Source organism: Eutrigla gurnardus (assembly GCF_963514095.1).
Source record: "Eutrigla gurnardus genome assembly, chromosome: 4".
Classification (NCBI taxonomy): Eukaryota; Metazoa; Chordata; class Actinopteri; order Perciformes; family Triglidae; genus Eutrigla; species Eutrigla gurnardus.
The window spans coordinates 18,446,699-18,467,588 of NC_139918.1; the positions used below are offsets into that span (position 1 = coordinate 18,446,699).

At 40.6% G+C, this 20,890-nt stretch overlaps 1 protein-coding gene across 1 annotated transcript; it reads right to left on the reverse strand.

The window, feature by feature from the left end:
• On the reverse strand, positions 1-19,999 carry wls (Wnt ligand secretion mediator). Its single transcript, XM_084008627.1, has 12 exons — positions 19,780-19,999; positions 16,205-16,477; positions 11,166-11,290; positions 10,773-10,934; positions 10,478-10,614; positions 7,604-7,772; positions 5,736-5,833; positions 5,483-5,546; positions 4,787-4,930; positions 2,235-2,318; positions 1,919-2,087; positions 1-984 (listed from the first exon to the last, which is right to left on the reverse strand). Exons 1-12 carry the CDS (start codon positions 19,883-19,885, stop codon positions 875-877), a joined length of 1,641 nt encoding a protein of 546 aa, XP_083864753.1. The 5' UTR covers positions 19,886-19,999; the 3' UTR covers positions 1-874.
• Positions 20,000-20,890: the final 891 nt, after the last annotated feature.

Sequence of the window (20,890 nt, forward strand, 5' to 3'; positions counted from 1 at the left end):
TTAAGTAAAAGGGTTTTTATTATTTAAATTAGCATAACAAGCAAAAACAAACTAAGAAACATGTATAATGGGCTACGGTCAACTTCAAAAACATTGATAGAGCTTGATGCATATATTTTGTGAAGTTGAAAATAAGCACTTTATAAAAAATAGATATCTACATTGTAACATAATGACGGTACAGTATGCATTTCCCAAGGTGGCTATGTGGTCCATGGAATTCCTCCAATGATATAAAAAAAAAAAAAAAAAAACACACATTTCCACCACTTGAAAGACAGCAGCAGCACTAAACATGATCTACTTTCTATGGAAGAATATGCATTTGTATCAGACTCTGAGAATAGAACTGGTAATTGGGCACAAACATCAAATGGTACCCAATTCTTGCTGGCCATCATTTTTTTCAAAAGCCCATGTCTTTACAAATTATCTACTTTAACCACAATGTTTTTAAAACCAGGAGTGTGATGCTGCCGAATGCCACTGACCACCAAGAAATTGTCCTTTACACTCTAATCTCTCTTTTTTTTTTTGGTGTCAAAAGCATTGTGCAACATTTACAAACACAGCACAGTTTACATTAAGTATGAAATGTAAGAAAGAAGTTCACTGTGAAATGAAAAGGACCGATTGGAGTGTTGATAATATTCAGCCTTTAGACTAGAGATACAATTATGAAGAGGGTGGCATGTAACATGTCACACAGCTGAGGGTTTGGTGCTGGAAGAGGTAGGTTACATGCAAGCTGGATTGTTGATGCCGTTTTAGGGTGAGGGGATGTAAAGAGAAAAGCCAATGTGATTACATATACAAGGGAGGGGATCGTTGGAGCAGTAGGTTGTAGAGGGGAGTCTTAACAACAGTGTGAAATCTACTCTTGGGCCTCTTTGCCAGTCATCTTGTAGATCTCAGTGGGGCCATCAACATGGGTGATGGTAGTAGTCAGCTGGATGTCCTCTCCACTGCTTGCTCCAGTATCTCCTGCACACATTAACACATCATCAGCCACAAAATCACCAATAGCATAATGCGACTAAAACATTTTAACAAATAAAATATATTTTGTCGTTAGGGTTGTGCACATTCCCCTGCATTACTGCAGGCAATTATCTGTTGCATAACTAGTTGGTTTAGCTAAATTTCATCAACATGAATACTTCCAGTGTTGTTGAAACAGAAGTAAAACTCGAGAGCTGATAAAGTAAATCAACACAGAGACTGAAACTTGGAGAGAGTTGCCCCTCCCATTAAATTGGTTGACGCACTTCAGGGAAAGCTTCCAAAACTTCAAGGCCTCTTTCTTTCCTTGCATCACTGATGTCAGGAGATGGATGGTTGGCTTTGATTACTTCCCTGCTCTCAAACCTACCCCCACCCCTCATCACTGTTCTATTCGCTTGTCTGGACGGAAGCCTGGTGTCCATTAGAATCACCTTCTTGGGCCAAAGAGACCCTTCTTTCCTCTGGGAATCTGGGTCCTTCTGAATCACCAATCACTCTTCCTCCAAACACAAACTTTGGATGAATAAGCAACTTTACAGCAGAGGACACATACGTCACTGCATCAGAATAAAGTGAAATACTGGAACACTAATGAATTCAACAAATAACTGTAATATAATAAGAAGTAATGAACTGTAGTAATAAAATAATTTACAATTATAGCACTATTGGTTCTGTGGCAAATGTGAATTAAATGTGGAAATATTTTTAAGTATATGTACTATTATTTTATCTACAATATTCATTCTTTGTCTAGCTTATATCCTAGACTTAACTGCTACAATGGCTGACAATGTTAAATACATTGGATAGTAAGATTGATAGAGTACTTTATAAAAGGCAGTATAGAACATTTAAAATTGACATTCCCTCCATCTTATTTCTTTAGAAAGTTAGTAGAATATGTAGTTACCAGTTATGCACTGACCACTTGACTGCTCATCTCCATAACGTTTGTGAGACGGTGCATACAGGAACATTATGGCAAAGACGTACAGGTTCCACATGCCGTAGATGCCGGTGAAGAAGGCACTGTTCACCTGCACTGTGTGCTCTCCCCAGTGCCAGTGGCCCTCATTCACCTGGACACAGACAAATAAAAATACATACTTTCTGTTTTTAGGGAGGAGTGTTGTGGGACAGCAGCAAAATAGCTCTTATTAATATGTATGTAATAACATTTCTTGTGGATGACATTATGACTGATTTCATAATATTATGGAACTCACTTGACTGATGATGAAGAAGATGACAGTCATGGCAGCACAGGTCAGAGTGACCAGCATGAGGAACTTGAACCTGAAAATCAGACCCTAAAAGGGCGATAAAGAAGATGAGTTAACTAGAAAATGCATGGAAATGCTTTAATGCTGAAGAAACACTGGAAAAAAAGCTGAAAATTTGAAGAAATTATTAAAAAAGCTGAATATTTGAAGAAAATATTAAAAAAGCTGAATATTTGAAGAAAATATTAAAAAAGCTGAATATGTGCAAAAGTATGAAAGAGCTGAATAGCTAAAGAGAATATTCAAAAAGCTGAATATGCAAAAAGTTTGAAAAAGCTTAATAGCTGTAGAGAATATTCCAAAAGCTGAATATGTGAAAAGTATGAAAAAGCTGAATAGCTGAAGAGAATATTCAAAGAGCTGAATATGTGAAAAGTTTGAAAAAGCTGAATAGCTGAAGAGAATATTAATAAAGCTGAATATTTGAAAAGTTTGAAAAAGCTGAATAGCTGAAGAGAATATTAATAAAGCTGAATATTTGAAAAGTTTGAAAAAGCTGAATAGCTGAAGAGAATATTAATAAAGCTGAATATTTGAAAAGTTTGAAAAAGCTGAATAGCTGAAGAGAATATTAAAAAAGCTGAATATGTGAAAAGTATGAAAAAGCTGAATAGCTGAAGAGAATATTCAAAAAGCTGAATATGTGAAAAGTTTGAAAAAGCTGTATAGCTGAAGAGAATATTAATAAAGCTGAATATGTGAAAAGTTTGAAAAAGCTGTATAGCTGAAAAGAATATTTAAAAGCTGAATATGTGCAAAATTATGAAAAGCTGTATAGCTGAAAATAATATTTAAAAAGCTGCATATGTGCAAAAGTATGAAAAAGCTTAATATTTGAAACCAATATTAAAAAAGCTGATTATATGCAAAAGTATAATTAAGCTGGATGCTCAACGACACCTCGGCAGAGCCCAGGAGGTGAACTGGCAACTCTCCATTCTTGGTCCATACAGGGACTCGAACCGGCGACCCTACGGTTCCCAGTTGAGTTGTGTGAAGAGTGCCCTAATGATGTTATCACATGTGAGCAACAGTAAAATGTTAATCAGGGGCAGGCTTTGGTAGCTAAGCAACCAGGGCCAGATGGAGCCCACCAATCAGAGCAGAGCAATCAACAGCAGCAGGTCCTGTGACGTGTCTGTCCTGTCAGTCTGTCTGTCTGTCTGTCTGTCTGTCAGGTGTGTGTTTGTGTGTGTGTGTGTGTGTGTGTGTGTGTGTGTGTGTGTGTGTGTGTGTGTCTGTCTGTCTTCTTTGAAAAACTACAACTCCCACTGACTGCTCCTGTCCGCCAATCAGAGCGCACCTGCTGTCACTTCTGAGTGAGACAGAGAGAGATAGACAGACATTTTAAAGTTTAAATTGAGTTTCTAGGTGAAAGTATGCCTGAGCAGAAGATGTTCGACAAAAAACAACTACAAATCCCACTGACTGCTCCTGTCTGCCGCTCCTGTCCGCCAATCAGAGCACACCTGCTGTCACTTCTCAAGATCAAAGCCACAGAGATCAAAGCCCTCTACGCGCATGTGTAACTGTCTAGAGCCTGTCTCTATTTCTCCATTTTGGCTTCACGGAGGGTCCGAACAAAAGCTTCTCACGCTCACACCGAAACTCCTGTCGCCAAAATGTTCACACCGTTAGCGCCACAAGACTCTGCTGAAGACATTGATCACTTTTATTTTTTCCTAGTGTCAGAAATGTGGACACTAGGGCGAGTTAGAAATGGCCCTGGTTTCAGGTTTCTGTGAAAATCCGTTTTTCAATTTGTATTGCAGCCGATTGGGAGAAAAACCAACGTGGCCGCGCTTAGAGGTTGCTAGTTCAAATTCTGTAAATCTCACAGAGTTTTTGAGCACATTGTGAGAGACAGGACAAGTTTGTCTACAAAACTGGAAAATATCACGTGTGTAGAGTGTAAATTGTGGCCGGGAGGAGTTTGGAAAGAAAAAAAATCTCAAGTGTTTTGGGCTGCTCTCACACTCTAAGCGATGATGTCACCCACTCTAGCACACGCAATACACACCCATTATAAACTCTGATGAGGTCTGAAAAAAACATAAAACATAAACTGTGATTATATTAAAACTGTAAAAGAGATCTAAAAACTGAATAAAGAGTTTTATAGTTCAAAGTCTTGTAGATTGTTTAAAGTTTAAATGGAGTCTGTAGTTGGAAGTATGTGAAAATAGTCGGAGTTCAAAGAGGAGGATGTTAAAGAGGTTTTTAGGCTGATCTCCATAGGAATGCATTGAAAAAAAAATATGGAAAAGGCTGAATATATGAAAAAGTATGAAAGGCTGAAAAAATGTTGAAGATGTCCCGGAAAGAGCTGAAAAAGCTTGAAAGCATTTCCACCAATAAAGATTTGAATAACATAGGTTGGAAATGCTTCAAAGCATTTCCACCAATAACGACCACAAAAATAATCCTCAGTGTAGCAGAGAAATCCTTTTGTACTGATTATTGGTAATAATGAAGTATTAGAAATGCAAACACACCTCATAGTGCAGCCGTCTGGCCTTGGACATGGCGGGCAGGGACGTCCTCTTACCACTGATGTTGCGGAAGACTTGAAAAACCATGAAGCAGAGGAAGAGGAAGTAGAGACAGGCACAGATCCCTGCCACAATTATGAATGCCATCTAAGGCAACACTAGTCAAGGAAATAACTAAATAATTGGTGCATACGAGTGTGACCACAAATATAGACTCAATGTAAAGCGACTAGGCTTTATGTAACTGGTATGCTGGTTTAGCCTTGACATGCTCCAGAATGATTAATGTCTTCATAAAATTGCTGAGTCAGGAACACCAGGCAGCTTTTTCCTTTTTGATGGGACTAAAAAAAAGCAGGAAGAAGTGGAGAAAAGGTTGGGTGGCAGCAGTTTTTGAAGAGGTGTGCTGATGAATCTTGCATTGCTCAGTTCAGTAAGCAAAGCAAACAAACGAGCACACACACATAATCATCGCGATACCCCAGGCAATGCCTTCACATATGGCATTACTGAATTATTCCTCATTTTATTAGTCTAGGGATCCGTTTCCAGTTCATGCTAAAGACTAAGCTGAAAAACAGGATTTGGCCAATACACACTTGAGGGTTTTAATTAGCATCATACATGTCAGACAAGCTGTTTCCAGAAGAGTGCTCTTTTTCTTGTACCGTTGTCAAATACAGTTTAAAAAAAGGATACAGCAAGCTCAGTCCCTACATCAGATGCCCAAATGCTGTAGAAGGGGTTTGTTAGCTGGACCCCTCTGGTGGCACAAAAGAAAAACGCATTTGTGTCATCTTTATGTGTGACAACATTTCATTACAAAAGGCATAGAAATTACATGAGCACATAAAAATCTATTAAATAAAAAATATGACAGATTTTCACAAGATCAGAATTTAAATATCATATTAATCATATTTGAAATGGTGAAAGAAAAAAAAAATCTCACCTCTCACACATGTCAAAGATGAAAAGGCAGAAGGAGCCAAACACTATGGGTCCGACCTGCTTCCAGTAGACTGAGAAACGGTTCCTCTCTGTCTGATCCTGAGAGAAAAGGGAAAAACAGGCATAAAAAAGGATATACTGAATTAGATTTCAAAGGTCACATATTGTACAACAACTCCATATCACCAAAATCCTTCTTGATCAAAGTCATGCTAAAAGGTAACATTTCCCAGTAGCCAAAATAAGCAATTTTATTGTTACAAAGTACCAGATTTGAATGAGAACATCAGTGTCGATGACACAGATGGCTAAAGGCTAAATTGGCTTAAAGAACACTAATGGTAGACACCACCAAGAAAGGTGCCACCTGCCAATCAGGATCTACTCTAAAGGCACATTCATGCACACCTACACGCCGATGTTAGTCATCGGTGCAATTTGGGGCTCAGTATTTTTGCCCATGGACACTTTGACATGTGGACAGGGATCGAACCAAATCTCATCGGGTTAGATTTGGTAAATGACCGGCGCCATTTTGATTGGGTCCCCAACTTCTGCAACAGATTTCTTTATAACACCAAGAACCATCTTTTCTCACAGTTATTAATAGCAGTATGTCCTCTGGAGTGGTCCCTGTAAATTGTTAACATGCAGTTGTGCAGCCTTTGTTAAAAAAAATTTAAAAAACCTGGGCTGGATCCTACGGTTTTGGCAAATTCCAGGCCCATCTCTGAATTGCCTCTCTTATCTAAAATCTTAGAGAAGATTGTTTATTCTCAGCCCATGGACTTTTTAAATGAGCAAAATAATCTTGAGATTTTCCAATCCGGTTTTAAAACATTGCACAGAAAGCCCCTTAGGGCTTGTGAAAGTAAACAAAATGAATGCAACTAAATATAAAGAAATTCTGCTGCAGCTTGCAATACGAGTGGCTTATACACAACAACAGCAATGTCTTGTAGGAAAGGCACAGTGCAGACCTAAATGCAATCCAGAATTTGTGGCAGGACTTCACCATTCATTCCATGCAGTTTGACAGAGTTGAAACAGTTTTGCGTTAGGGTTATAGGGGGAAATTACAGAGGAGTGCAGATGTGCAGAGCAGGGGGGGTATACGTTGCATTAAAATGTGCCTATTAAATATTTACTTGAATACTTGAAGCCAGTTTGCTTTGGGGGGTTTTGTGCTTAAAAATTGGTCCCAGCAGACAGAGCAGGTGTGATTAATAACGACTGCACCATAACAGGGCCCTGGAACTCGTGTATCTACATGAGATGTAGCCTTTATTCGTATAAGTCAATGCAGCTGTTCCTTTCCTGACATGTCAAAGGGTCTATTGTACATGCTGAATGGAACAGAGCCATCATTGTTTTTACACCTGACCATCTTTTTTTGCTGTGACAAATTAAAGTCCTTTGTGAAGAAAGGTATGTTGGATCAACCCATTCATCCATATTTTGATGAACTTTAAAACCGACCAACGACGTGACAATGTTCAAGAAGGGATGAATACACTAGACATTGTTACATGACATTCTTCTGTGGTTTATTTACCAGCAGCTCTTTATGCCACAAGATAATTACTGAAGCCCTTGTTCCACTTGTAGATCCACCTATACCACTATGGATTCCATCAGGGAAATCAGCAACATTTCCCTTTAAGGAAGAGGAAAAGATGGACAGGTGCTGGCACTCTTGCCTTGTGTTGTTTTTATACAAAGCACAGTTACCTTTTTTATGTTAACACCATTGACTAGTCCCAGAATGACTGTGATGAGATTTAAAATACCTTAAGCTCTAAATGGGTATAAGCAAGTCAGAGTTAGCCAACTTTAAACATGTCAGTTAAATGGTGCCATGTATAGTACCATGAGGTGCTCCCCACAGAAGATGATCCAGAAAGATAGCAGCATGGAGTAGAAGATGCCCTGCCGGATGTCCCCGAAAAGCAGCATCCAGGTCCAGTTGAAGCCAACAGAGAACCACTCTACTGGGATGTTGATGAATGTCATCGAGATACCCAGAGCAAGGATCACCCTGAGGAAGCAGAAAAAGAGGTGAAACTAAAATCTTTTTAACCATCATTACGAGGGGGGTAGTAGGAATATCCAGTTTTTTATGAATTTGTGGCACTTTGAATGACAACCATGCATATGTGTTTAAATATATCATTTGATGATTGTTGATGAAGTTATATTTTAAATATAGCAGTATTATTGCTGTTGCACTAGCAGGTGTTCTGGTGTGTTCCAAGAAAGATAAATGGATGAGACTAAACAAGAACAACTAAGGAAACTTCTTTGCTATAAAATATAGTCTTGAACTGCATTGGCAAATTAGCTTTACACCTAAATCCTGACTATGTTTACACTGAAACAATCAATGTTTTAGAGCAAGACTACACGTGCATCTGCTAAAGTGGGCTCATTAAATCTTGGGACATTATTGATTAGATGATCCATTCAGCTACAAGCACAGTGTGTCCCCACTGACCTATCCAATTCTGCGTAATTTACTGCCTTTCCAAATAGCCTCATTATTACAGCCGACCTCCCATAACTGTTGAAATCTAGACATTTAGACAGAAATAAGGGGGAATAAATTTAGAACAATTGGCCTACAGAAAGACAGAATGCAGCTCGTCATGCAGGCGCCTGCAGCACGTCCCTGCATGCCACCAGTAGATGACAGGATGATCTTAAATAGAAAGGTTGAAGAGGGGGAAAACAAATCTAGTGTGGGTGTGTTATTTGGGGGAGGTTCGCAGATAAAGGAGACCTGAAAAGATTTGGACACAGGGTTTGTGTCGCATTTGCAAAAAACTGCTGTCAGTGATTTTCTACAGAGCGAACAGAGTGAAACCACATTTGACTGGTATGCAGGGAATGTGTCCTGAGTACCGCCAACCCAGACAGGAGAACTGGGGCTGTGTGATTGCATGTGTTGAATAAGACAAAAGGGCTTGGTCCGAAAATCTGTGAGGTTAAAATGGATTACCACCTAAATGATGAATTCCAACATGTTATTTCTATGGCCTAGGAAGGCTCAATCAATATTTGTGAATACGAGCTACTCTCTCTCCAGGCCAGAAACCAAAGTAATCAGTTTCAGACTTACTCAACATTTTTTTAATACCCAAGTGAGCTTTATCCTTTTGTAGTGTTCTCAGTTCTGAAACAGACCATGCACCGATATACTCAACCCTGGGTGCTTTCTGTGTCACCTATAAAATCTCTCCAAATTCATTGTCTATGGAGCAGTTCTAGCACTCCAGTATTTGGATTTGGGAGAGAAATGTTCTTGTTAACTAATCATTTTACCATTTTAGATCATAGGAATAACACATGAATGTTAAAATGGGCGTAGTTCCCCTTTAATGTGGTTTAGGTATTTAATAGAGATCTGAAACAGAACATTTTCATCAGTGATAGCAGGAAGATAGGTGTAACAAATAATATGAATTGCTAGAGGTGGGAATCTTTGGGTGTCTCATGATTTGATTCTAATTCTTGAGGTCAAAATTCGATTCAGAATCGATTTTAAATTCAAAATGATTCACAATTCAAAATACATTTTTGTATTAGTTTCTTATTAATTATTTAAATGGATTTTTGGAAGTTATGAATCGAATTATAATCTTAGAAGATAAGAATCGTGGTTGTTACGTTAATCTATTTTTGCCCCCCTCTATTTATTGCATCAGCGTTCCAGTTGGGTGAGCCAGTTCTTGGACCTTGCCATCGTTGGCATTGTGCATTGCCAACTCACTGACATATTTAACTGAACAAAGCCATCGTTAATCAGTTTTCCCATACTGGAACATTTCCCACTCACATCTGTCCTGTTATTTTAGAGTGAAGTCTGAGGTGTACCAGTCCGACACATCTGTGGACTAGCATGACCAGTCTCTGGTACAGCTTTTACAGCATGAAAAAATAATCGGATGTCCACAAATAGGGTACGTGTCGCACTTCCTGAGAGCCTGCTGGTCATTTGGGAATAAGAGCCTTGAGCCGGCAAATACAGAGGGAAGGAGAGAGACTTTAACTGTGTGTGTCTGTGTGCATGTGTTGTCTCAGTGAGCTGGTGTGTATGTTCTGAACGTGTGTATGCAGCATGTGTGTGTTGAGTGCTAGCTTGCAGATTTTGTAAGGCATTTCACGCTTGGCCAGGCACTTCCTGTGGCACAGAATGCTGCCTCTTACTGATCTGTCTTCCCAGCACCGCAGGGGGTTAGACAAACACTGGGATGTGAGCATAGCTTTAACTTTGCACAGCATGGCAATTAAACTATCTGCTTCAGCCAGAACTACCTGCATTTGAGCCGTAACCTTCATGGGGTTTGGTTAAGGAATGAACACAAATGTCTGATGTTTTTATGTCCCCACACTTGTGCAACGACCTTAATTATGCCTTCATGAGGCAGGGAAGCAAAGCTAAAAGAGCACATTCATTGAACATGCTAATTTCATTGGTGAATAGTGAACTGAACCCTGAGCCTGGTGGTACTGGATGCTGAAAATAAGTCTGAAAGAATAATTTTAATGCGATAACATCTGACCAGTTTTTTAAAAAAAAAAATTAAAAAAGAAATTACTGTGAACTAGTTAATCCTTTCGGATCGTAATGTCTGTTACAAATTCCAAATTGTGAACTATGAATATGAATCTTTTGATCTGTGTGAACTGAACTTTGAGTTTATTAAGGGTGAACACAGAATACCAATGAGGGAGCATCCTTACTTCTCCAGCAGCACAGGAGGTCTGCTCATGAGGGTGATTCTTCTCCAGTACCAGATCATGATGATGAGGATGCTGGGTGTGAGGAATGTCTTCATGGCAAACCACACTTTGGTGAAGCCTCCATTTTGGTGGATGCTCTTGGAGGAGAAAGAATCGGGGTCAACTATTTGTGTTGTGTATGTTTTTTTTCCCAACACCATATCAATCATTGACCAAATGTGCCTAGTCAGAGCTGTAAAAGGACGCTCTTCTTGGTTTGTCTTCAAATACAGGTTCAAATCAAATGCCAACTTACAACGAGACGAATGTCTTTGATTTCTCCAATCCCCACATTGACCTTTTTCCGCTCGTTGACAGGCAGGCGGATGTTGAGAAGATAGTACTTATGGGCCACGCTGCCGACCTCCATGAAAGGCAGCAGATCACACTCATAGTAACGTCCCTCATTCTCAAAGGTCTGGAAAACACACAGCAACACACAGTATCTGGTTTAAACCACATACCAATAAAGATAGCAGATACTTGTGTCCAGCAGAAAAGTGCCATTAAGCTAGGTTGTGAATCTTGGAAGCTGATAATCAACATGGGTAATATTATTGATTAAATATGGGATACATGTCTGGAATAAGTCATTTTTGGGATCTTAAAGGGAGGTATCACAGAGAGGGATAGAGTGTAATTTCCACACCTTGGCAGTAGTGAAGTTGCAGGTGAGCTTCCTCTGTTCGTAAGAGTGAGCCATCTCGGTCCACTCACTGACTGTGTCATCTCTGTAGGCCAGGCCCACATCAATGGTGGCCATCGATCCATCCTCTGGAAAAAATTTATCACAGCAACAATTCATTTAAAGATCAGCACAAACGTTAAGTAGATATTTAATTGCTAAAAGACTATGGTATGCATTCATGTTAATAAATATACACAATATACACACAATGTTTGCAGAAGAAATTAGTCTTTTCCCAAATGTAAAAATGCATTGAATAACGCCTCATTTCCACTGCATGGTTTGGCCCTACTTAACCAAACTGTTGTGCTAGTGACGATTCCATCCATCCATCGTCTACCGCTAATCCTGTATTCAGGGTTGCAGTGGGGGGCTGGAGCCGATCCCAGCTGTCATTGAGTGAAGGCGAAGGCGCAAAGAAACAGTCTAGTATGTGCTCAGCTTGCTTAGGACTTCAACCAAGGTGGTTCCAAATGATCTCAACCAGTTGAGTCGAGTCGTGTCACTACCAAGCAGTGGAAATTAAGCAAAAGAGATCCATGTACGTCTGTATTTCGACGCTTATTGTACGTCTACCTGCACAACTCTGCTGGCTGTTACAGTGAAGGGATACAATTAAGCCATGATGACAGACAGCCAAGGGCTTTTAACTATGAGACCAGAAAAGTGACAACACTGCTACAACTGACACGGAGACGTTCCCCACTACAGCCTGAAAGGGTACTGTTCATTCCCAAGTACCATGCTAGTGTTTCACATGCTAATACCAGAACGGTACGGCAAAAAGGAGATGAGGATGGGGATTCTGTTCATTTAGAATCCTTAAAAAGCTTCACATGTGAAGTTCTAATGGATGTCATGTTCTTTTATGAAGGCTGCATTTTCAACTAGACTTGTTTTGGTTGTTATGTTGTAAAATCAACATGTTTATACAAGGTTAAATCATTTGAGTGTGAATATGTGGTCCTGTCACCTAGAAGGAATCAGTGAGATTTAGAGGACTATTTTTCAGCATGTAACATAGTCCAGCAAAGGAACACACATCCCAGAGCATCCACAGGATAATCAACAGCATAACCACAGGAGCACACAAGCAGACGGGCAAGGAGGAGCCAGCCTGCGAGCCCCTGCATGACTCATGCTGGCCAAGGATGTGGCAGACTGAGATAAAAGTAGAACTAGATACAGGTCGAACAGAGCTGCACCTATGAGGCAATCCTGGGAGTCCTGGAGCGCAGGTGCGGTGATAGCCGACCTAAAGGCGCTAATCAAGATGAGATGGTGGACCGGTGAGAAGGATATTTGGAGTATTAGGAGTAGCAAGTAGTAGAAGAACTTTGTTGGTGGTGTAAGCACGAAAGGCATAGAATAACGTCAGGATTTTAGGACCAGATACAGAACAAACAAACATGCTAGCATCCGCCATCTTAGTAGTTCCTACTTGACAAACTTCTGCAAGACCTTGAGCTGGCCTCCAACAGCCCAGCAAATCCACCAAAGACATCCAAAGCCAAGCTATTAAAACTGCATCTTTAGATCACATTACAGAGCCAAGTGTTCTCTCCTCCAGCCCTCTAGAGTGCCCCTTGTGCCGTTATGAAACAAGCTGGAATGAAGAGAAAGAAACTCAGTGGCCTGTGTTGTGAGGGGAAAAAAACCTGGAGGAAGGGGGAGAGGGAACCAGATGAGAACTGGCAGCCGACTGTCTATGTAATGCCCTCCACTCTGCCATTGGTCGGGACAGACACCGTTGAATGTCAGCTAGCTTCATGCAAACATTCCACTTCAGTGCAGCGGCCATCACCACGGAAACTAAGCCTGCTCAACAGCTGTGTTATTGCTGGACCCTGGCCAAGGGGTTGTTGGTGCCGGGGTGGAGTGGGGCAGATGGGTAAAGTGGTTAATAAGGGCAAACTTCTTCTCTGGGACACGCATTGTAAAACAGATAAGGTAGTCAAGGAAGAGATGGCTTTGTGTTCATTGGCCATGCAGCTGGAGAACAGAATCTGTCTACCTTTGGCACAGAAAGTGTTCTGCTGACGCCATTTCGTTCATTATGGGAAACCTGGCTGTGTTGTTTTGGAGGTTTATCAGCATTCTATTAAATCTGAATCCAGTATCTACTTAGTTCAATGAATCTTAATCGTATGAATATTTTTTTTTTGCTATTTGGCAAAATGACTACCTGAAATAGCAAATACTCTTAATTAAAAAGGAGACGGGATTACATTTGTTAGATGAGAGTAACAAACGTGTGTATTTTAACAAAATAACACCCTCCATCAGAACAACATCTGCAATAATACTTATGTAATCTCTCATCTTGCTTATAGCGTAATAGCTTTAAAAAAAATGTTTTAAAAAAAGTATGGAATCCAAGAAATCCATCTATTTACCTACATACATCTATCTTCTTAAGTACCAGTACTTGATGATAGGACAGAGGAAGTAGAAGAAGTTAGCAAAATTAGACAGCGTGCATTAAACGATACTTCAAGCAAGTTGCGCTTTACGTACACTATTATACAGCAGTCTAAATGCTTGGGTAAGCTTATACGTTTTAACAGGTTCTTTCTACCACACCTCTCTGAAAAAAGCAAGGATGAATGGGTTCAAAGCAGTCAGGTTAAAAGTTGTGGGAATCCCACAGCTGCAGCACTAACTAGTTTTACTACACGCAGCATCCACAGCACTCCGCTCCCTCTATAACCACTTGTTCTCGCAGCACCTCATGCAGCTCAGACAGATCAAAATGAGTCTGTAGGGTCTGGCAGAAGGACCTGTCTGTGGTCCAGGCCGATTCACTGACTCCTCTGTCTGGCAGCCAGGCAGTAAACAACCCGCAGCCACCTAACACATTTCCGCTGAGGCCAAGGATGTGAGCAAGCGAATGATGTTGATGACTAGGCCACCATTGTAAAATGACTGTTAAGACATGCCAGACCAGAAATCCCAGGTCATATAAAAAGTACACCACATACTTTAAAACGTTTTGTTCTCAGCATGGATTACAATTAGGTCTATTACTTTTCTGTTAATTACAAATTGGCCTATGGTGGATGTATCAAGGTTAACAGACGTTTGGTAGTACATGATTCTGTACATCAGAGGTTGCTATAAAGCTCAAGTTGACACTTGCATGCATAACTAAGCAATCTAAGCCACGATTCAGTCACTTATTCGACTCTCATCCTTTCTAATCCCTTCTTCCAGAATTCCAAGCATCCCCGTCTTCTTCCAGATAGTAGATAGTGCCTTCCTCCTCCCCCATTCCTCTCTTTCAAACACTGAGCTGATGCTGTAGGTTTGTCTATCCACTGATACTAGCTGGTGGGTTATACTAGATATTTGACAGAGCCTTAAATTAAAATTCAAAGTTTAACTTGATATGATTTGATGCATACTGACCTGCTACGCGTCTATGTCATTCCATCATAAGCTTACAAAAAAACATATGTTCTGTTAACGCTGTAATGCAGTGTTACTTGGATTAGTAACTGAAATGTAATGAGCATTTTAACAATTGTAATCCCTTTCACTACTCGTTACTGGGGAAAGTAATGAGTAGTGAACACTGGGCAGTAAAAATGTGTTGCACAGAGCTGAACCAACACATGTTAAAGGACAAATCATACTTGGCGGGACTACAAGCACACTCGACATGGAGGCCATTGTCACACCAGAATAAAAGAGTCTGTATCCCCTTTTACACTGCCTTTTCGTTGCAGGAGTATCCCACACCATTGTTATTGTAAAAGGTACTGAGACGGGTGTCAGAATCGTCAGCCTCTGAGACTTACATAAGTAAGGTTAGCCCGTTACAATGCTTGCAATGAATGACTGCTTTCACCATCCTGCTACCTTGATTTGAATGAGAATGTTCATTCTAAAAAAGTGGGTAGATTTTAACGTGGTATGGATATGTTAGATAAGGAGGGACATGAGGGAGTAATAAATGGACTCTTTGCTTTATTCGGCGGTATGGCCGGTCTTATTTGATTGGATGCATTTTTTGTCATCACCCCTGAGGGCAGGGTGAGTCACCAAACAGTTGAAAATATTTTAGGAAAATGAAAAGACAGGGATTCAGTGAAATACTCCAATACAAATGTTACATAAATTTGGCATATAACAAGATAAATACATGTAACACGGAAATACTGGCCTAAAACTGGGAAATGTATTTTACACTCTGAGTGGATAAAAAAGGGTGCAAATGCATAAATGTCAACTGTAAAATTCACTGAACTGGGATTATCTCATATTCAAACTACATAAATCATTCAGTTTTGGATCTCAGGCTTGGATGATATTGCTCAGAGGCAACCAACGAGAAACGGGTCCAGATTACCTCTCTCTTCTCCCTTTGTACCAATCTCAAGGGTGCCTGACAAGCCCATCTACAAAACCCCTAATGGTCTATAGAGAACAAACAGCAGGGTCTCTATTATCGTTTGCTGCCTCTCAGTGTAACAGAAATCCAATCTACTTAGTACGACACATTTCTCTAGGTTGCTCAAGTGTTTGACATCAGACTGAAAAATAACAAAAAGACAACATCCTGCTGTCTTGCAAGGAGGGTAGACAACAAGTATGACTGCTAACGTTGGAATGACTCTGCACTTGAATTTATGATGCAAGTGATTAGAAGTGACAATACATGTGAATATTTCAAAAGGCAAGCTCTGTCGCATTGAGCGTTTGTAAATATTTGCCTTCAGATTGTGAAGTAACAGAGATAAAATATTGACACAACTATGGGGGAAAACCACTCAAAGACGAGGAGAAATGCAGAAAAAAAAGGAACTTGCAAGGGACTGTCATTACCCAATCTTGAAAGTCCCATAAGATGATAGCATTGCCTTTTACAAACATGTGCACATTAAGTTAAGACCTTCTTCCCCTTCCTACATCTTTAAAGCCATGTCCTGTAGCGGAAACATAAGCCATGTTGTCCTCCCCCTTTTTTTGAAACCCAAAAGAAAAGCCTTAGTTCTCACCTATCTGGTTGTGCAACTTGAATGCAATGTCAAACTGCAGGATGACCAGCATAAACTGGAACCAGGGGCTCATCTCCTTGTTAGGCAGAGGAATGTGGACAGCAAAGACAATGTTGTTGGCCTCAATCTTCTTGGCCAAGGCCTCATCAAAGTTCCGGATCTTGTCACACTGATTAGGACCCCAAGGCATGAACCATTTTGTTTCCTGTCGATGCTTGGTTGTGTCCACACACTTGGTGGCCAGGTAGTGAACCGCTGTGGTGGGGCTCGGAGCTGGTGAGACACATACAAAAAAAGGGAGAGAGATGTTAGACGTGGTGTCACATTGAAATACTGCAGCAAAGTGTTTCATGGTCCTGCCAAGCCAAATTTCTCCTCAAACTAATAAATCACACAAAAAGTTGGGAGTAAAAATCAATAAATAAAACTTGAGCACCCTGGATTAAACTGTGCATGGACAATATTAATATCTTAGCAACCATTAGGAACAGTCAACAGTTTGGGTTGGAGCCAAATCTAGTCCAAACACTTTGGCAATTACTTTTAACACTGTTTAGAAAATGCGTGGTAGCAAGGCTCTCCCTCCCTCTCTCTCTGAAGTAATGGGGAGGAGAAATTCCCGAAAGCTCTCAGGCACCGATTACACTATTTACGCATTGAGATTCATGAGCTTGACAAGACTGGTGTTTGTAGTCTCTACATGGGATTTTAGTAGTGCTTGGGAAAAGATATATAAAAGATATATTGTTTATCATGCAGGGACGGAACCACTGGTCCTGGTAAAGTTGGAGGTTTGATGTGAACAACATGAGTGGTTGGAGAGTCAAGGTGAAGTATTGGGCTGTGATTTGTCCCTTATTTTGTAATATTACAACAACGTGGGATCAAGTCATTTTTACAATTAACAAAAACCTACACTGCTTTGAAAGAACATTCAAGCTACTTAACTTTCTATGAGTTATGTGATGTTACAGCTACAATTCATGGCATATTCATCAATAATTTACCAAATAATTCATAGTCACAACTAATAGTTACATTTTTTTGAGAATTTATTTTTATAAGGTTGGGGCCAAACTCTCCTACTTTATTTAGTCTAAGATGACCAAGCATTAGAATCACAGGCATCTTATTGAGACCTGAAACTATCAGTTGATTAATAAATGAGTTGAAAACAAAATTAATCTGCAACTATGTTGACACTGTGGATTATAGTATGTGAAGTAATTTATTTAGTCATTTATTATTTCCGCCTTGAATGATTAAACGGAAAAATATGGAGCCACCAAGATGCTTCCCAAAACTAGTCACCTCAACAGTTATACTTCAATCCAAGAAGAGAAATGTTAGAGCAGCATTTTGAAGTCAAAACTGGTAACTAGGAGTTATGTAAGGACTTGTCCTGACTGTCAGGACAAAAGATAATCCAGTCTGAGGAAATTAAAACTTAACTTGCAATGTTTTATTACACCGCTCACCCTCCATCGTACCTCATTTCTACTGTATGTGGATATAAACATATACTAGAACACCAATTTGTTCTGCAAAAGGTGTAGCTGAGTGTCACAAAGATTAATTGGAACGATGATTTATGTCTTAACGGGACAGTGACCCTGTGCATAAAGGCAAAACCACTCAAATGACCATATGAACGTCCTTGCATCGGACTAAATCTCAGTGGAATGCATCCAAGATAAATGTGCAGATGCTTGCAATTCCGAGGAGGAACTGGAGAAACACTACTTTCCTGAATGTAGCAACCGTTTGTGACGTATCCAGGAAGAATCCATAAGCTGTTATTACCATCAAGGGTGTCTGTTTGAAGTAGACTGACTCATGGTGGGGAACATGAAAGGCCAGAGTTTTCAGCTTCATCTCACAAAAGAAATTAATAACATGAAGACTCAAAAGCTGTAATCTCCGTTAAGGTGCTCCTCGCGAGCACCAACTTGTGAGGGGTAACATTTTTAGATCTGGAGATGGATCTTTTAGTATTTCCTGGTTTTCAAAAGTGTGTAGCCTACTATCCATGACTGCAAAAAAAAAACTATAAAAGTAAGAAAACAAAAAAAAAGGCATGAATCCGAGTAGTTTGTGCATGTAACTTATCTGAACATCTAATATCTGTTTGCTCGTAACAGAGAGCTGAAGGGCGGAAAAACCACAAACAGTTTACACACCCTTTGGCCAACAGACACTCCACACGCTCATAAAACACAACCAAGGCCATCTTCGAGCGACCTTCAACTGTGCAAGTATTTTAACAGCTGCGTACAACTTAAATAAAAAGCAGCACATAACAAAGGAGACACACCCCACTGAATTAAATCCAGTTATCTTTCTGGCACCCCTCGCAGTTTAATTAGCTAGAGACCCTGCGAGTCCAGCGGCACACCAGCTCCTCCAGTCTCCATCGCAGTGTGTCCAGAATAATGGCCGTCCCCTCAGCCTGCTGACCCCATGCCGTGTTGCCGGGATTGTCGGGAAACAAGGGGAGAAAAAAAAAAGAAAACCCTTTCTACTCAATTACCCCTGCCACCCCCGGCCACCAAGCAAACACAAAAGGAATCTGGCTTCATTAAAACCATCTCAGCCAGGAACGAACTGAACAAGCTAATTCATCACCAGCTATGTGGCGAGTGTGGCCGACTATGGGGACACGGAGACAGGCTGACTCCCATATTTCAACCCATATGAAGGGGGGAAAAGCATCTTTCACATGGACTATCAACTGTGTGTGTATATGTGTGTGTGTGTCTCTCTCTCTCTCTAAGTGAGTGGGTGGATTTGAAGAAACTTGACAGCAACTCCAATACAGTCCTCAAGGCAAAATGCAACTTTGACAGCTATGTGCACTTGTGTGTTGTATTTTTTTGTGCACCACTGTCTGCCCGTCTGTCTGTCTCAATGCAAATGAAACTAGGGGAAGAGGAGGAAACATGAATGTTCTGCCTGCAGGGCGAAAGGGATTTGGGGAGAAGGAGAGACTTAACACGGGGGAGGTGGGGGTGGGAGTGAAAGAAAGGTAGAGATGCTGCCTGGGGGCCCCCACACAGCAGACACTCATTATATATATGAGGGGAGGGAGTGAGGAGGAGGAGCAAAGGTGGAGGTAAGAGGAGAAGAAGAAGGAAAAAAAGAGGGTTCACATCAAAGAAGTGAAAACACAAAGAGGGTGGATGTAATTCACAGCATTCCTGTGCAGAAAATCATAAAACTCACCCACCGATATGGCATCATGCGTTCTTTTTGTTTGTTTGTTTTAGCTACAGACAAGAAGCCAACGGTCGTGGCAGGCAGCCAGCAAACACCTTGACACAAAGCCGTGATTTAACTCCCGCGGTGTCACAAAAGTACAGCGTCGTTTAGAGTCAAATACAGCTAAAAGTTCACCGTCTCCTCTTTGGCACGAACACGTCGGCTAACGCTGGTACGTAGACTCGCAACGAACAATGCGACTTCAAACTTTAGAGCTTTTCGCCGTTTAGAGACGTTAACGTTTAAATCTCAACAGGCAGGCACGAGCGCGAACGTTAGCCAAGCAAATGATAAAAAGTGAGGGATGAAAAACTTACCAATTAAACCGCCGACCATGAAGGCAAACGCCTGGAACAAAAGCAGAGTAACTCCCACTATAACCAACTTTTTGGTGCTCATATTTTCAATGATAGCCCCCGCCATCGTGAAAGAAAAGTAAAATCACAGACCGAGCGAAAAAACTAACAACAATGTGGTGGGAAAAAAGGGGACACAAGAAAAACGTTGCATCCGCGGCCAGTAGGAAGGCAAGCTGGGCCCCCTCCACTGCTCTGCTCCTGCCTTTCAACTTCGAAGGAGGAGGAGGAGGAAAAAAGGGAATCACATGACCGAACAGCACTCAGCTTTATCCCCGAACAGCCAACACCAGACCGGGGACGGATCTGTGGAGCGCCACCGCATTGCAATAGAGGCTGGTAATGCAGGTTACCGTGTCATTGAGCGACGTGCGTTACACTCCACAGGGCTATTTAAAGGGAGGTTTAAGCGGACCCTTCTCATGTTTAGTGCCGTCAATCTCCGTCAACACATTGTCCTTCTATTCTTGATGTGACGACATTTAACGTGGGCTCCATCTGATTTATATATATAGGCTATATTTTTTTTATTTTTTTTTTCAACATGTAGGTTTGGTTTTAGATCAGAAAGTGTGAAAAGTGTTGTTTTATATTCAGCCCCCTCCCTGGAAAGCTGATTTTATTGGTTCCCTTCCTAAGAAAAACCTACCAGATGATGGAGTTGAGTCAATTTAGTAACTGTTCTGGAGCTTTCTATCACATGGCAGTCTTCATCAATCAAATGGAAGTGGGTATTCAAATTTAAATTGGGTCCCATTTGACTAATCTGCTAATCACATATGTCATAGAAATTCAAAAAACATTGAGACTCAGTTGGAAAAGGCTGCAGTGAACTTCAGTAAAACTGAGAACTTTTTGCACTGAATATTGAGATGTATTGGCTTGTTGGAGGTTTCCACTGTGATCTGTATGTGGTAAATCTGTTTCCTTTGCTTGGGGTCATTTTAAGTGGTTTTCATTACACGGGTATTGACAATAAATGTTTCAGCCTTTGAAATTAATATAAATACAGTACATGATTAAAATGCCTTCCTATTTTTCATTCATGGTAGGATGAGTTGGGCTAATTGGC

Bases quoted from the DNA above. Each gene is read 5' to 3' on its own strand.
- wls (XM_084008627.1), bottom strand. From the start codon at position 19,885: ATGGCGGGGGCTATCATTGAAAATATGAGCACCAAAAAGTTGGTTATA. The intron at 5,834-7,603 runs GTACTATACATG...CTTTTCTCTCAG, and splicing joins TCTGTGGGGAGCACCTCATG to GATCAGACAGAGAGGAACCG. The intron at 2,088-2,234 runs GTGAGTTCCATA...GTCTGTGTCCAG, and splicing joins TCTTCTTCATCATCAGTCAA to GTGAATGAGGGCCACTGGCA.